This window comes from Staurois parvus, unplaced genomic scaffold (genome assembly GCF_062004578.1).
Source record: "Staurois parvus isolate SC_StPar_1 unplaced genomic scaffold, SC_StPar_1.0 ptg000151l, whole genome shotgun sequence".
NCBI classification, from domain to species: Eukaryota; Metazoa; Chordata; class Amphibia; order Anura; family Ranidae; genus Staurois; species Staurois parvus.
Window position 1 is genome coordinate 18,081,324 of NW_028317947.1, and position 18,105 is coordinate 18,099,428.

Sequence of the window (18,105 nt, forward strand, 5' to 3'; positions counted from 1 at the left end):
ATGTACTGTTACATCACTTAGTCTGGGGCTGCCGTCTGCAATACATGTACTGTGGGTGGACAGCAAGTGGTTAAGCAGCTCTGCTTCACCCTCCTAGCACTTGCTCGAAAAAAAGTTACCTTCCCATCATGTGGGGAATGCCAACTGTCACATTGCTTTTAGGTCTCATTCACATATGTGCAGAAAAACTGATGTGCAGATTTCACTTGCAAAGACATCAGTTTATATGGATGCGGCAATGAGTTTTATACATGTTGCAGATTCCTGCGCAGAAAAAAAATCTGCACATGATATTAGTGATGTGCTTTGAAGAGGGAACATAGAAAACTATTGATTTTGTTGTGCCCTAGCAGAAAAACCGATGTCTCTGCACCATGGTGTGAACAAGGCCTAACTCAGCTGGCTGGTGTCACTGAACATGTGCAGAATTCTGGCAGCTGCAGATCAAACAGAGGCTAAGATGACAGCTTCCTTGACTGAAAAGGATAGGACGGTTTAGTTCTGCTGTAGAGTTATTATTGGGAGGGAGAGCAGGGTGAGCCAAGTCACTGCCAGGAAGAGTGAGGAGGGTTTGCTCAGATGCTGAATCACAGCACCATGGGTGGGTTTAAGCTAACCTGGAGATGAACTCCAGTGCTACTGTGAATTTTGAGGATGAATTTCTCCACAGTGCCTGCAGCTACAGCTTATTTACTGCTTAAGAATATGTAAAACTACATTTAACAAATATGTCACAGCTGCACTTGAGGCAGGATCCACCCTCCATTCCCACAAAAAGACATTTAGACCCAGCACAATGGTCAGTGTTCAGGGCAGTGTTTTATTTGATAATTTACAAATGTATAAATATATTGTCAGTGCAGAAAAAAAGGAGCCCTATGATTGAGCATGTCAACCCTCTATGGATGGAGACCTACTGTTCATGTTCGAGGCTGGTCCTGTAGAAGACCACAACATTATTTTGATCTCATTAGTACATTTTGTAATCATCTTTCCCCTGACTGGTTCTTCCTAGGTTGCTCCTTTATTCATGTGTAAAGTGGAATTTGGCAACTTCAGTTATTAAAATGTTCAGCAACAAGATCCACCAGAGGTGAGAGAAACTCAGATCTGAGACTCCCTAGCAGAATACTGCTGTAGAGGTTGTGTCCAATTCTGCAGCCACCCAACCCGCCCGTAACAAAGTCTGTAGCAAAGCCACCTTATCGTTTGCGTTCTCCTTTTTGTGTGCGTTTCTTCTCCTTATCCTTGCGGTCCACTTTGGCTTGTTTGTCCTTCTCCCGTTGCTGTTTATCTTGTTCTTTTTTCTTGCTGGAAGCCTCCCGCATTGCATCACGTTCCTGCTTCCTTGCGTTGACTATGTCTTCTAAATTGGTGTTCTTGAATAATGCTGGACACTAGTTAAAGGCTCAATAAAAAGGTTTCTTGTACAGAAAACAAAACTTCAGAAAAGGCAAAAACAACAGATCTAGAGGTTTATGTAGACAAGCGTCCTACCTGCTGTTAAAAGACCTTATTTGTTAGCCATTTTTTTTTTTTAAATTCCTGCTAGCTCCTACTACAGAACAAGTTAACATTACCGACATCATCCTCTGGGTAGAGGAATGTAGCACTCACTCTGCCACCATCTCCCCACTACTGCTCCTGCACAGGAAAGAGTCACATGGAACCCACCTGCAAGCTGTGGGGTAAAAAGCCTGCAAAACCTTCGGCAAAGCCTCAGCATGAAGGTACTTTCCCCACGATCCAAAGCTACAGCTGTACTTTTTGCACTGCAGCTCCCATAAAGGAAAGCAATTCTGTCATTTACCCTCCCTTTCCTCTCTCCTTTTGCATTCACAGAACGCCTTGTATTTTATTATCATGCCTGCAGTATGGCTTTGCAAAGCTGAGATATACTGGTAGTAGAAGAGAGGATTCTGAATTGGCCTACAGCTTACAAAGCCATCCACAACACTTCCCCTAGCTACATCACCAACCTCATCCACAGATATTATTTCAGGTACTTATATAGTGCTGTCAGTTTACGCAGCGCTTTACACATATATATATTGTACATTCACATCAGCCCCTAACCCTCAAGGGGCGTACAATCTAAGGTCCCTAACTCACATTCATACATACACATACTAGGGACAATTTAGACTGGAGCCAATTCACCTACCAGCATGTCTTTGGTGTGTGGGAGGAAACCGGAGTACCCGGAGGAAACCCACGCAAGCACAGGGAGAACATGCAGGAGACACCATGGTCGTTAATTGAACCCATATCGCCCACTCCGCTCCTCCCATGATATCCTCTCAAGCTCCCTCATCACCTCCTCCCACACTCGCCTCCAGGACTTCTCCAGAGCCTCTTCCATCCTCTGGAACTCCCTACCACAGCATGTCCGGTCAGCCCCCACCCTGTCTGCCTTTCGGCGATCTTTGAAAACTCACTTCTTTTCAGGGAAGCCTACCCCACCTCCACCTAAGAACTGTACTTGAATCACCTCCACCAGATCATCCCCCGCAGCTATCACCTTTTGTATCACCTCCCCCTTCCTTTAGATTGTAAGCTCCACGAGCCGGGCCCTACTATTCCTTCTGTACTGAAATGTATTGTAATTGTATTGTCTCCCGTTATATTGTAAAGCGCTGCGCAAACTGTTGGCGCTATATAAATCCTGTATAATAATAATAGTGTTTAAATCTTGTATAGCCGAAAGATGAACGGCTTTCAGTATCCCTCAATACACTCCTAGAAAAGGATTTTACGGTGAGTAGAAATATCCTAGTTTTCTATGCTTTCACTTCTAGATTACTAAAACTGCAATAAAACAGACAGGAAAACTTCTGAAACGCACACAACACAGACCAAAAAATAAAAATGTAAAAAGAGCTTTTATATCGGTTGATGCCCTGTTCTTGTTTTAACAGCTCTGAAAACTTCTCACCTGAAGCTGCCAATAGAGGTCAAAAACTGCGTTTACAGAAACCTTCAGGTCCAGTTTTATCAGGAAAGCCAGTTAGGTTTCAGCCATGTTATATTTTCATAATTATTTCCCCAGGTAAGCCTCAGCCAGCAGGTAACTCATATATATGAGATTGTCTAGCAAAAAACAACTGGATTAGGACCTTCACACTAAGGCTCCATGTACACTGCAGCTGATAAACTCATTTAGCTTTTCTGCAGTTTTTTTTTTTCTTTTCAGCAGCCCCTGAAGTCTCCCTAATGTTTTGCGATGTGTCCTTGTACACTTTGTCATTTACAGGCAGTTGAGTTTACAGTCATTTTTTTTAATACCAAACTTACGTTCAGGAGTAGATTTTATCAGCATTTCAAAACGCTTGGAAACGTGGCTAACCGCATTTATAAAAGTTTGGAAAATTTATTTTAACATTTATTTCCAAATGCTGTCCAGAGCCCCTTTTCATTATGAAAAATGCATGCAAAGCATTTTCCCGGTACTCAAAACGGACCTGGTACACCATACTTTGAGGTTTTGCATGAAAGAAAATATGTTAGACACTGCTGCAATAATTTCTGCACAGAAATGAGCTGGAACACATCCAAACAGCACAAAAAAACCACAGCTAATCTCAACAAATACTGCTCTCTCTGCTTCTATATTTCTCTCAAAATGTGTGAAATAATTTTTTACTGTTTTTCAGTGCATTCTGGAAGGTCTCCTAAGGTTATCTTTAAATGCAAACGCTCATAAACGCGGTATGCAAACGTGGCTCAACAGACGTTTTTAACCTGTTTTCCAGCAGTTTCCATCGTTTAGAAGTGTCCCGTATGTATGAAGCCTAAAAAGTACATGACTACAACACCAAGAAAACCAAAGCCCTCTACTTCTGGCCATATTCCTTTTACCTTGGCAACTGTATGAAACAGGAAGGCGCTTCTAAGGACAGTATTCCAAGACCAATTTTTAATAAAAGCGGTTAAAAACACTTACAGTACAAAAGGCTCATAAGTAATCCGTCAATTGCAGGGCATTTCCTCAAAGTATTGGAGCTGCTGTGCCAGCCAGCAGCTGCAGGGGAAGCTTGAGAAGAGATGTCAAAAGATGGCCGCTGCTCTATCCGGACCGATGGAACGCATGCTGTCCACGGACCGGAAGGGACGTCAGCATTGAGCAGTGACGTGTTTCGGAGCATCCGAAGAGCTCCTTCTTCAAGACCCTACCCACTCTTCAGAAGTGCTGCTCAGCACCAGTTTTCCTACATATCTACCTCTGGCTGCTATTCATTCACAGTACTTTCCACCGGCGTGCCCTGCTACCTATTCTACTTGGCAATTGTATACATGCTCCCAATATAACTAATGGTGGCGCATGAACAGTTGTGAAGCATGCAGGCTACACCAACTAGTATCCACCATACACAGAGCTAGTTGCATATGCATAGTCAGACAATCCTGTATGGTAAGGGTTACAACATAAAATCACTTTCTAAAGCAATTATATTCTAGATGGTACAGAGTTCCATCCCTGCTGCATAAATTTGATCCTAACGTTTCGGATTTGTGCTGGAGATGTCGACAGGCAACGGGTACACTCCTACATATATGGTGGGATTGTCCCCTACTGCAGCCCTTCTGGAGAAAAGTGCGAGACCTAGTCTCGCAAGTTACCACGTACACCCTAGACTTCACCCCAGCACAATTTTTACTCCACCACTCCTCACTTCCTTTTCGGACGTATCGCAAGTCTCTTGCCCTACATATGATAAACGCGGCGAAATAGTGTATTCCTGTCCACTGGCGATCAGAACATGTTCCCACTGTGCGAGAGTGGTTTCAGAGGGTCATCAGGATTGCGGAGATGGAGGAACTGATTTCAGTGGCAAGGGAGCACCCCGAGAGATTCAGGAAGACTTGGGCTTGTTGGAAACATTTTCAAACCACCAATATCTATCATCTTTCTATGAATAACTGAGACGAGATTTAGGGGCACGAACAACATTTAAAGCTCTCACGCCCAGAATTGCTACATGGATTGAGACTAACCAGACTGTATATTAAATCAAAGGAATAATATACGTTAGTTTGACTAATATATCACAATATGATTGGTTTAACAGCCATTACCTAATACTTGACCCCCCTCCCCCTTTTTTTTTTTTTTTCTCTCCCTCCCCTCTAAGACATTACATTTTCTATCTCTTTTCATCTGATGCGCCCTTCTCTTTTCTTTCTTTGTTTCACACCTTTCTCTTACACAACTGACTATATCTATAAATAGAAACTTACATTCCCTGGATACGGACTCATACGATATGCACGCATTTAGATGATATCGCTGCCCTATGCTCCATTGTCCTATTATCTGAGCACTTTCTACTCCATAGATCTGCATCCATCATATTTATCTAGATTACCATTTATAATCAACACTTTCCTGGTGTATATCGTTCACCTATTATAATGTGTTATTTTGCTTCAGTACGATTCACATTTCAAATTATTATCTGATTACCCGTCTGCGTAACGGGAGAATAGGCCAGATGTATATACACGGACTGTGCTCCGTATCTGTATATGACCTGATATGCCTTTTACCTCATTAAATACTTTTTTGGGAAAAAAAAAAAAAAAATCACTTTCTAAGGCTACTTTCATATTGATCCCCGGCAAAAGGCATATGCATTTTTGCAGTGTGTTTTTAGCAAGACAAGTGACTCAAACGTAATGGGGGTGCGTTTTCCGTTGATTTCAAATAGGGAGGCTTTTTTTTTTTTTTTAAATGCAGCAAGCAGGATTTTTAAAAACGCACCTGACCCGCAACGGATCAGTGTCAATGGCTGCATAGGAAAACATGGTCACACACTTTTCTGCTTTTTTTTTTTTTTTTAACACAGAAGAAAGACAGATCAGTGTGGAAGCAGCCTTAGTCACATGTAACACGCATGCAGGTTACTATGGCAGAATAGGGGGTTGAGTAGATGGACAAACGCAGCATGGTTTCAGGTGCATTCAGCTTGCAAACAAGATCCTTCACAGGTGCTGCTGACACTTCCTTTTAAACTGCTTTTGCGTTCACTTGAACTAATTTGGAGAAAAAAAAAAATGCCTCTGATGCAAGCAAAATGCCTCTGTAAACAAGTTGTAGAGGATACAGACGTGGAAACTGTAGCTCTTCTGTCTGCCTCTGTGGACTTCTCAGAGCACTGAGATGGAGGGACAAACGAGAAGCAAGGCAAGAGCATCATCCCATCATTTTCCCTCGGACTTCCACTCAGGAGCTTCTCACAAATGCCAAGTGGCTAAATGGTTAGCACTTCCACATGGCAGTACTAGGGTCGTTGTTTCAAATCCCAACCACAGCACCACCTGCCTGGAGTTTGCATGTTCTCCCTGTGCCTGCGTGTGTTTCCTCCGGGTACTCCAGTTTCCTCCCACACTCCAAAGACAAGCAGGTAGGTTAATTGGCTCCTGTCTAAATTGGCCCTAGTATGTGCATGTATGAATGTACATTAGGGACTTAAGATTGTACGCCCCATGAGGGTTAGGGACTGATGTGAATGTACAATATGTATGTAAAGCACTGCATAAATTGACGGCGCTATATAAGTACCTGAAATAATTAAAAAAATACTAAACTTGGCTAATGTTACCATTGCAACCTAAAAACCTAGGCTTGGTTCACATTTGTGCGGATGGTGCCGCTGCGGATCCGCATGAAAATCCATGCAGCCGCACAGAGAAATGTGGACCCGCAGGCGGGTGCCATTAATTCTAATGGCACGCCGCCCACACAGGAAATCACAACCATACTGGGAACCGAGGTTCCTGTGCGGGCTGCGTTTTCAGAAGAAGCACAGGGACTTCTTCCCTGCATGCCACGGAGCACGGGAGTCCATTCAAATGAATGGGCTCGTGTTCGTGCAAAAACACGGCCCGCACACATGTGAACCGGGGCTTAAAGGAGACAAGCTATGGAAGATTAGGTTAGACCTCCAGCCTGAGACTTCTAATAATAAACTTTCATCATGTGATAAATGCAGCATTTGCCTTCTACTTTGTAAAAGAATACATAATAGGCACTAAGGGTCTTTTCAATGGATTTGGCCATTTTAGTGAATATGCTTCTTAAAAACATGTACAAGGTTGATCAAACTAAAATGCTCGCCGATGTATTTCCAAGTCATTTCTGGAACAGAAAGGATACATTTTTCAGAGTTCTGGGCTCCCACGGAACTAGTCACTTCTTCAACCTCATTTTCAGTAACCATAATTAAGGAAATCAAGTCTGAAAAAACTTGTATTAGAATGATAGTGCGAATCAAGTGTATTTAAGGGGAAAAACAAACACCACCATGGGCGGACTGACCATTTGGAAACTCGGGCACTGCCCGAGGGCCCGGGGTCAGTTCGGGGCCCCATGAGATGCCCCTGGTACCTTTTTCATAAGCTTTTTTGAGTTTGGGCAAGGACACGGGCCCCATAATCCCCTATTGCCCGGGGACCCCATGAGTTGTCAGTCCGCCCCTGAACACCACGCTGAATACATATCTGCACTTCCCTATGTATTGCCTCTAAAAGCACTGAAAACACAGAAAAATGCCCATTGATCTGCCAGAAATCCAGAGTACTTCTCATTTCTTGGAGCTGAAGACCATTTCTCTGCACTGAAATCTCAACCAGCGTTATGGGCCCTGCCCTGGACTACAGAACACCTCTCCCATATGATTTGAGGATGGCCAGAGGGGAGGTATTCTGTAGTCAGAACAGATCTAGGCAGGGCTGATAATACGTACTGCACAGGATTTAGGCTAGGTTCACAATAGTGCAGTGCGATTTTAGTCTGATTTTCAATGCAATTTGGATACGTTTTTAATGTGATTTTTTTACTACTGCTACTCATTCCTGCTATCCACTGCAGGGATGAGCTATCGGTTATTAAGGAGCCGGCACCCTGCCCCTATGATGTCAAAGCGCAGGGTCTCACGGGGCAGCGCGTGTCATTATAGGCGATGAAGCTGGATGACCCTGCCCCTATTGCGTCATGGGGCGGGTTCTCCAAGTGCCATCATGGGGGTGGGGTCACTCAGTGACTTCACGGGGTAACCGCACTCCCTTATTTACTTAGCAACTGTCATTCGCCAAGAGTCAAGCAACAGGTGTGTTTGTCAGGTTTTTTTTCCCTGTGGGTGGGCAGCCACCATAGATTGTGGGTGATGATATTTACATTAAGGAGGGGGGGGGGGGGGTGTGTTTTATTGCGCCATTTTTTTCTTATAAAAACTCTTGTTTATTTACGATTGACTTTTTTTGGTGACTGAGTAGGGCTACCATGTACCCCATACTCACATTGGGGGGTTTGAACGCCCTTTTCTTAAAGGGGTCTTTCAGATTCCAAAAAGCTACCCTTCGCACCTTCACAACCACTGGGCCAGGGTGGTGCGGAAGAGGCCTCATCAACATGAGGCCTCTTCCCCACCATCAACATGAGGACAAAATGTTTTGCCATGTTAAAGGCATGTGTCACCTCCCCTTTTCTGGCCTGCCAGGCAGCATTCTTGGATAAGGGTCTGATATAGATTTTTTTTTTTTTTGGGGGGGCGCCATTTTCTAGCGTGGGGTTCCCATTAAATTCCATACCAGACCAAAGGACCTGAATTTTGTTTTAATTCTGCTGTGAGCAGGGAATCCCGCTTTATACACAATATATGCGGTTCATTGCATTGATGAATTTGTGGAGGACTATAGAAATATAGAAGAGGTTGTGCCAAATACCCAAAATGTCAAGGCTTAAAATGATGTGCGCCCGTGAACCAGAGACAAAGTTCAATACCCTACAGTTTTTAAAAGGCAAAGCTTTTAAACGCCCCTACAGGTCATAAGTTCAGAGTTAGCCATGAGTAATGGGTCTAGAATCACTGCTCTCACTCCAGCATGTGCTGCGACATGTGACGTGTATCGCAATCAATTTTTATTTGCATTGGCACCCTCAGTGCATGCATTTATATTTGTACTTGCGTGTATGTGGGAGGGGGGGGGGGGGGGGGGGTTTGCATACTTGGGTGTAACTTTATTTTAAGTGTTTTTTTTATTTTTTTCCCACTAAACTTCGTCACATAGGGGACAAAAAGTCCCTTCTGATGATTTTTTTTGTGTGACAGGTTCTCTTTAATGAGCCATTAGGGGTCCAATGAAGTTAATAGAGTGCAGATTGCACTGGCACTTACAGGGGTGTGGGGAAGCTATTGGGTCGCTTCCATCTGCCAGTCGGCTGCAGCAAGCATGTGTGGGACCCCCCTTCCCCAGTGCCATACAGCGATGGAGGTAAAAGAATAATACCAGTTCCTGGCAATTACAATTGAGTACTGTCCATGATACTTTTTTTATTTGCACTAACATACAATTTTGAGGACAAGCTTTAGGGGAGTGTCCCCTTCTTCAAGGTCCAAGCAGTACTATACAAATCACCAATTACACAAACCATAAACGTAAAGGATATTCCTCGTCATCGGTCACATTGGCGTACTGGGCCAGCAGGGCGGCTTTTCTTTGCTGCTCCCCCTCTGACACCTCTTTGGGCTTGACCACAATCTGTGCCTGCTTCTCTATCATGCTGGCAAGAGCTTCCACCTCATCTAGAGGAAAAGACAAAATCTTTGTCATTACAGCTGAACTCCAAGTAGAAATAATACACAAATTAATGTCGCTTGGTATTCATTAATCCATCATTTCAGCGGAACTCGGCGCAAAAACATTTCCATATATTCCTCAATGGCCACAGGTTATACAGTTAGTTACTTTGTGTGCATCAAAAGCCTGTAAAAACCCAGGTATTACATTGTAAATGTAGCTGCAACACCATCACCAAGCTGTACATCGCCTGTGCTGAGAGGAGAGCTATGAGAGGGGTCCATCAGGCTCCACCCACTACAGGAGGGGGCGCAAAATAGACCAGTCACCCTGCACAAGGAGAGAACAGCAGTGACCGGTCTTAACTACAGGAAGCTCCTCCATAGAGGCAAAGTTTCACACTGGATTACTGCACCAGTAGATAGGTAAGCTCCATTTTAATATTTTATCTGTGTATTAAGAAGTGTGCCTTTGAGGGGGGGTTGGTGTGGTGTTAGCACTTCTGCTTCTGATCACAGCAGAAGTGGGAGCAGGTATCTGTCAAAATCAGGTACTAGCTCCCCAAAAGGTGCCAATCCTTAACGGGGAGCACGGGATGAGGCCTTAAAGTGGAACTTCCCCTTTTGGATGGAGTTCTCCATTTAAATACCATTACTTCTTTATTTTGTGGTATTTAACCGCTTCCCTGCCACCCTATAGCAGATATACTGCTACAGGGTGGCACAGGTGCGCAAAATCTTGTATATATACACACGTGATTTAGCATTTCCGGATAGGGGGAGTGCGCACGTCCTACCTGCGCTGCCATTGGCAACTTCAACTGTCGATCACCAGGTCCCGGCTGGTGATTTTCCACCGGTTCTTAGGAAACTGGCAGGTGCTGGCTCCTTAACAACCAGCTATTCAGTGGTTAAGGATGCCAGAAAGTGCCGGCTCAATGACAACCAGACAATTTAATGCATTTGTTAAATAGCGCTTCAATAGTCCACTTCTTAGTTAAAATGTTTACTTTTTTGGTGAATCGACTTTCAGACACGTTTATGCAGCATTTTATAAACTTGCAGCAAATTGACATTTTCCATATCGCGTGTTATATTATTATTATACAGTATTTATAAAGCGCCAACAGTTCGCTCAGCGCTGTACATTACAAAGGGAGACAGAACATGTGACAGAACAATACCAATACAATGCAAAACATGAGGGGATCGAGGGCCCTGCTCCTTGGAGCTTACAATCTAGGAGGGAGGGGATAGTGGCACAGGAGGAGATAGCTGTGGGGGATGGCGTGGTAGGAAGAGTGGAGGAGATCGGCAAGTTAGCGGGGGGTGGGGTAGGCTTCCCTGAAGAGATGGGTTTTCAGGGTGCGCCTAAAGGAGAGGAGAGTAGGTGATAATCTGATTGGTTGGGGCAGGGAGTTCCAGAGGATGGGTGACACCCTGGAGAAGTCCTGGAGGCGGGCATGGGAGGAGGAGACCAGGGAACTAGAGAGAGAGAAGGAGGTCTTGTGAGGAGCGGAGTGTGCGTTTTGGGTGGTATTTGGATATTAGGTCGGTGATGTAGTTCGGGGCAGTATGGTGGACAGCTTTGTACATCAGTGTTAGGATTTTGAATTTGATCCGTTGTGCAATCGGAAGCCAGTGGAGGGATTGGCAGAGGGGGGTGACGGAAACGGAGCGGTTGGTAAGGTGAATGAGTCTGGCAGCCGTATTCAGGATGGACTGAAGCGGGGATAGCCAGCGGCGAGGCAGGCCAGTGAGGAGGGAGTTGCAGTAGTCAAGTCGTGATATGATGAGGGAGTGGATGAGCTGTTTAGTGGTTTCTGGGGTTAGGAACGTGCGGATTTTGGCGATGTTGCGGAGGTGGAGTCTGCATGAGTTAGTGAATGATTGGACTTGGGGCTGGAAGGATAGGTTGGAGTCCAGAATGACACCAAGTACTCTGGCCTGCGGGGTGGGTTTGATGGTGGCGTTGTTGGACGTGATGGAGAAGTCAGTGGGGGGTGGTGTGCAGGTTGGGGGGAAGACTAGGAGCTCGGTTTTGGAAAGGTTCAGTTTAAGGAAGTGGAGCGACATCCAGTTTGATATGTCGCTCAGTAGGTGTGTGATTCGGGCGGAGACCGAGGGGGTGAGGTGGGGGGTTGAGAGATAGATTTGTGTGTCGTCGACATAGAGGTGGTAGTTGAAGCCGTGGGAGTGTATCAGTTGGCCAAGGGAGGAGGTGTAGATGGAGAAGAGAAGGGGCCCAAGGACAGAGCCTTGAGGGACCCCAACAGAGAGGGGGAGTGAGGGGGAGGTGGTAGCGTTATAGGTAACACTGAAAGAGTTATATGGGTTAAATGTGTCACATGACCCAAAATCTCACATGTGATATCCTTTGTGAACTGACTCAATTGTAACAAACCTATAGGGAGGGAAAAACAAAAAACCACAGCAAGAGTGTTACCTTCTTGCTTTGCCTGTGCCAATGCCATTTTCTGTGCTTCACTCCACTTAGCAATAATTTCCAGACAAACATCTTCTATAGAATCTTCCTCCTATCACCAACAAAAAACAAAAACAACACACACAACACACCATGTTTTAGTACATTTGTTTATCAATCAACATTGTTTTTTTTACACCTGGAGCAAGTGAATCATTCTGTTTTTATAATTTTTTTGCTATTAATCTAGTGGTTTATATATTTGTACTGGTTAAAGCGGGGGTATTAGTCCACCCCCATGGTGGCGAACCTATGACACGCATGCTGCAGCAGGAACGCACTTCTGGCACGCGAGCCAAGTCGCCCCACTACTGCCCTACAGCCGAGCATCGGGTCCCACGCATATGAGCTGCTGACGTCACAAGCCACAACTACCTCCCTAGCCACTTGTCGGAGCTTTCAGCGTGCCTTCAGCCAGCGTGGTCAGCCAGCAGTGGATCTGCTACAGCAGCAAGCTTCTACAAACAAGAACGCCGAATTGCTGCACTACCTGCAAGTTTTTATACATATTTAACTGAGACTGACATTCTTTTAATGTTGTGCTGTCTCCCTGGCATTTAAATCTGCAGCATTAGGAACATTGCCCCTCTATGCCCATGGTCAGTAAAACATTGCCCCTCTGTGCCCATGGTCAGTAAAACATTGCCCCTCTGTGCCCATGGTCAGTAAAACATTGCCCCTCTGTGCCCATGGTCAGTAAAACATTGCCCCTCTGTGCCCATGGTCAGTAAAACATTGGCCCTCTGTGCCCATGGTCAGTAAAACATTGGCCCTCTGTGCCCATGGTCAGTAAAACATTGGCCCTCTGTGCCCATGGTCAGTAAAACATTGGCCCTCTGTGCCCATGGTCAGTAAAACATTGGCCCTCTGTGGTCAGTGGGACGGTGCCCATGGTCAGTGGCACATTGCCACTTTGTGCCCATGGTCAGTGGAACATTGGCCCTGGTCAGTGGAACATTGGCCCTCTGTGCCCGTGGTCAGTGAGGCATTGCTCCTCTGTGCCCATGGTCAGTGGAACGTTGGCCCTGGTCAGTGGAACGTTGGCCCTCTGTGCCCATGGACAGTGGAACCTTGACCCTCTGGAAGCCATGCATGCCCATGCCATCACACTGCCTCCACCATGTTTTACAGATGACGTTGTGTGCGTTGGATCATGAGCTGTTCCAAGCCTTCTCCACACTTTTCTTCCCGTCATTCTGGTACAGATTAATCTTAGTTTCATCCGTCCAAGAATGCTTTTCCAGAACTGGTCTGGCTTTTTTAGATGTTTTTTTGGCAGTCTAATCTGTTTTTTTCTATTCTTCAGGCTTACGAATGATTTGCACCTTGTGGTGAACCCTCTGTATTTGCTCTCGTGAAGTCTTCTCTTGATTGTAGACTTTGACAATGATACGCCCACCTCCTGGAGAGTGTCCTTCACTTGTCTGGATGTTGTGAATGGGTTTTTCTTTACCATAGAGAGGATCCTGCGATCATCCACCACTGTTGTCTTCCATGGACATCCATGCCTTTTTATGTTTCTAAGCTCACCAGTGCATTCGTCTTTCCTCACAATATACCAAACTGTTGATTTGGCCACTCCTAATTTTTCTGCTATCTCTATGATGGATTTGAATCTTAGAATCAACTCCAGACCTTTTACCTGCTTAATTGATGAAGAAATGAAGGAGTAGCCCACACCTGGCCATGAAACAGCTTTTGATTCAATTGTCCAATTACTTTTGGCAAGGGGGGTGGCTACTCTTAAGAGCTGCAATTCTTTAACCCTTCCTCCAATTTGGATGTATATACCCTCAAATTAAACCTGAGAGTGTGCACTTTCAGCCCGTATCCATTATAGAACTATTGCTTGAATATGTTTTGGTAAATACCTGAAAAAAATCTAACATTGTTCCTGTGTCCAAATATATATATATGGACCTAACTGTATATTAATCTAGCATTAGCAGTTTATTAAGGGGGGGTCTGCATTAATGTGGGCTGTAAATAATAAAAAAAAATTAGATATATATCATCAAGCACACATGCCCGCCCCCCTCCCCCAACCCTGGACACCATGATGCAGGGTGGTGGTTTACCACGTGCTGCAATGTAGGGGGCATCATCGATGCATTGGGGACACCGTTAAATGGCGTACTGACGCATGCAATCCCACAATGCACTGCACAGGGAAGGAGTGAATGGGCCCCACAGAGGCAGGCTCAGAGGTCACCCATCTACACTGAAACAAGCTTGCTAGATTGGACTCTATAGACTTCACTGGCTGCATGCTTACCCCCAGTGGATTAACTACTGAACACTACAGACCCAGGAGGAACCTGGGACAAGGACAAATTCCCATCCTGACAGATCCTCTTTAGTAGAACACCCCCTCCCAGGGATGACCTGGACACGCTGGGCTCTGTAGTCCTCCCCCGTCTTACCAAGAAGGCAGCCAGGATCCCCCTGAGCGCCTCGTCCCTCTCCTCCGGGTTGTCCTCCTCCCTCAGCACCCCCTGGATGTAGGCGGGGTACACCTCCGGGTCCATGCCCAGCGCCTCCAGCCGGCAGTCCAGCCAAGAGCCAAAATCCCCGGCAGCCACCTGCTCACCGGGCGCCGCCATCTTTCCAGCCGGGCTGGGCTCCTTCCCCGGGACAGGGGCGGGGACTAACGCTGATGTCGCTCCGCCCCTGCACGCTATTTTGTCCTCTCCGGCTCCCCGTCCTCCAGGCTGAGCGGGAGTGGCCGAGTTTAAATTCAGTCAGAGGAGGGAGAGAGAGAGTGCTGTGCTGGAGGGAAGGTGAGTGTGAGGGGGTACTCCGGCCTCATATCATGTGTGTGAGGGGGTACTCCGGCCTCATATCATGTATGTGAGTGTGAGGGGATACTCCAGCCTCATATCATGTATGTGAGTGTGAGGGGGTACTCCGGCCTCATATCATGTATGTGAGTGTGAGGGGATACTCCGGCCTCATATCATGTATGTGAGTGTGAGGGGGTACTCCGGCCTCATATCATGTATGTGAGTGTGAGGGGGTACTCCGGCCTCATATCATGTATGTGAGTGTGAGGGGGTACTCCGGCCTCATATCATGTATGTGAGTGTGAGGGGGTACTCCGGCCTCATATCATGTATGTGAGTGTGAGGGGGTACTCCGGCCTCATATCATGTATGTGAGTGTGAGGGGGCGCCCCTGTCCTATATACGAGTGTGAGGGGGCGCCCCTGTCCTATATACGAGTGTGAGGGGGCGCCCCTGTCCTATATACGAGTGTGAGGGGGCGCCCCTGTCCTATATACGAGTGTGAGGGGGCGCCCCTGTCCTATATACGAGTGTGAGGGGGCGCCCCTGTCCTATATACGAGGGAGAGGGCACCATTGTCCGGAGGTATATATGATAACGGGGGGCACCGTTGTCCGGAGGTATATATGAGGGGGGCACCATTGTCTGGAGGTGTATATAAGGGGGGCGGCACCATTGTCCGGAAGTGTATATAAGGGGGGGGGCACCATTGTCCGGAGGTATATATGAGGGGGGCACCATTGTCCGGAGGCGTACATGATAAGGGGGGGGGCACCATTGTCCGGAGGCGTACATGATAAGGGGGGGGGGCACCATTGTCCGGAGGCGTACATGATAAGGGGGGGGGGCACCATTGTCCGGAGGCGTACATGATAAGGGGGGGGGGGCACCATTGTCCGGAGGCGTACATGATAAGGGGGGGGGGCACCATTGTCCGGAGGCGTACATGATAAGGGGGGGGGGGCACCATTGTCCGGAGGCGTACATGATAAGGGGGGGGCACCATTGTCCGGAGGCGTACATGATAAGGGGGGGGCACCATTGTCCGGAGGCGTACATGATAAGGGGGGGGCACCATTGTCCGGAGGCGTACATGATAAGGGGGGGGCACCATTGTCCGGAGGCGTACATGATAAGGGGGGGGCACCATTGTCCGGAGGCGTACATGATAAGGGGGGGCACCATTGTCCGGAGGCGTACATGATAAGGGGGGGGCACCATTGTCCGGAGGCGTACATGATAAGGGGGGGGCACCATTGTCCGGAGGCGTACATGATAAGGGGGGGCACCATTGTCCGGAGGCGTACAAAAGGGGGGGGGGCACCATTGTCCGGAGGCGTACAAAAGGGGGGGGGGCACCATTGTCCGGAGGCGTACAAAAGGGGGGGGCACCATTGTCCGGAGGCATATAAAAGGGGGGGGCACCATTGTCCGGAGGCATATAAAGGAGGGGGGGCACCATTGTCCGGAGGCATATAAAAGGGGGGGGGCACCATTGTCCGGAGGCGTATATGATAAGAAGGGGGGGGCACCATTGTCCGGAGGCGTACATGATAAGGGGGGGGCACCATTGTCCGGAGGCGTAGAAAAGGGGGGGGGGCACCATTGTCCGGAGGCGTAGAAAAGGGGGGGGGCACCATTGTCCGGAGGCGTAGAAAAGGGGGGGGGCACCATTGTCCGGAGGCGTAGAAAAGGGGGGGGCACCATTGTCCGGAGGCGTAGAAAAGGGGGGGGCACCATTGTCCGGAGGCGTAGAAAAGGGGGGGGGCACCATTGTCCGGAGGCGTAGAAAAGGGGGGGGCACCATTGTCCGGAGGCGTACAAAGGGGGGGGGGCACCATTGTCCGGAGGCGTACAAAAGGGGGGGGGCACCATTGTCCGGAGGCGTATAAAAGGGGGGGGCACCATTGTCCGGAGGCATATAAAAGGGGGGGCACCATTGTCCGGAGGCATATAAAAGGGGGGGGGCACCATTGTCCGGAGGCGTATATGATAAGAAGGGGGGGGCACCATTGTCCGGAGGCGTATATGATAAGAAGGGGGGGGCACCATTGTCCGGAGGCGTAGAAAAGGGGGGGGGCACCATTGTCCGGAGGCGTAGAAAAGGGGGGGGGCACCATTGTCCGGAGGCGTAGAAAAGGGGGGGGGCACCATTGTCTGGAGGCGTAGAAAAGGGGGGGGCACCATTGTCCGGAGGCGTACAAAAGGGGGGGGCACCATTGTCCGGAGGCGTACAAAAGGGGGGGGCACCATTGTCCGGAGGCGTACAAAAGGGGGGGGCACCATTGTCCGGAGGCGTACAAAAGGGGGGGGCACCATTGTCCGGAGGCGTACAAAAGGGGGGGGGCACCATTATCCGGAGGCGTATAAAAGGGGGGGGGCACCATTGTCCGGAGGCGTATAAAAGGGGGGGGGCACCATTGTCCGGAGGCGTATAAAAGGGGGGGGGGCACCATTGTCCGGAGGCGTATATGATAAGAAGGGGGGGCACCATTGTCCGGAGGCGTATATGATAAGGGGGGGGCACCATTGTCCGGAGGCGTATATGATAAGAAGGGGGGGGCACCATTGTCCGGAGGCGTATATGATAAGGGGGGGGGGCACCATTGTCCGGAGGCGTATATGATAAGGGGGGGGCACCATTGTCCGGAGGCGTATAAAAGGGGGGCACCATTGTCCGGAGGCGTATATGATAAGGGGGGGGGGCACCATTGTCCGGAGGCGTATATGATAAGGGGGGGGGGGCACCATTGTCCGGAGGCGTATATGATAAGGGGGGGGGGGCACCATTGTCCGGAGGCGTATATGATAAGGGGGGGGGGGCACCATTGTCCGGAGGCGTATATGATAAGGGGGGGGCACCATTGTCCGGAGGCGTATATGATAAGGGGGGGGCACCATTGTCCGGAGGCGTATATGATAAGGGGGGGCACCATTGTCCGGAGGCGTATAAAAGGGGGGCACCATTGTCCGGAGGCGTATATGATAATAAGGGGGGGGCACCATTGTCCGGAGGCGTATATGATAAGGGGGGGGGCGCACCATTGTCCGGAGGCGTATATGATAAGGGGGGGGGCGCACCATTGTCCGGAGGCGTATATGATAAGGGGGGGCACCATTGTCCGGAGGCGTATATGATAAGGGGGGGCACCATTGTCCGGAGGCGTATATGATAAGGGGGGGCACCATTGTCCGGAGGCGTATATGATAAGGGGGGGCACCATTGTCCGGAGGCGTATATGATAAGGGGGGGGCACCA

At 48.1% G+C, this 18,105-nt stretch overlaps 1 protein-coding gene across 1 annotated transcript; it reads right to left on the bottom strand.

Annotated features, from left to right (window-relative positions):
- Positions 1 to 800: 800 nt before the first annotated feature.
- On the bottom strand, positions 801 to 14,676 carry CCDC43 (coiled-coil domain containing 43). The gene is made up of 5 exons (XM_089674565.1): positions 14,487 to 14,676; positions 12,025 to 12,115; positions 9,449 to 9,584; positions 7,157 to 7,212; positions 801 to 1,390 (listed from the first exon to the last, which is right to left on the bottom strand). Exons 1-5 carry the CDS (start codon positions 14,664 to 14,666, stop codon positions 1,203 to 1,205), a joined length of 651 nt encoding a protein of 216 aa, XP_089530691.1. The 5' UTR covers positions 14,667 to 14,676; the 3' UTR covers positions 801 to 1,202.
- Positions 14,677 to 18,105: the final 3,429 nt, after the last annotated feature.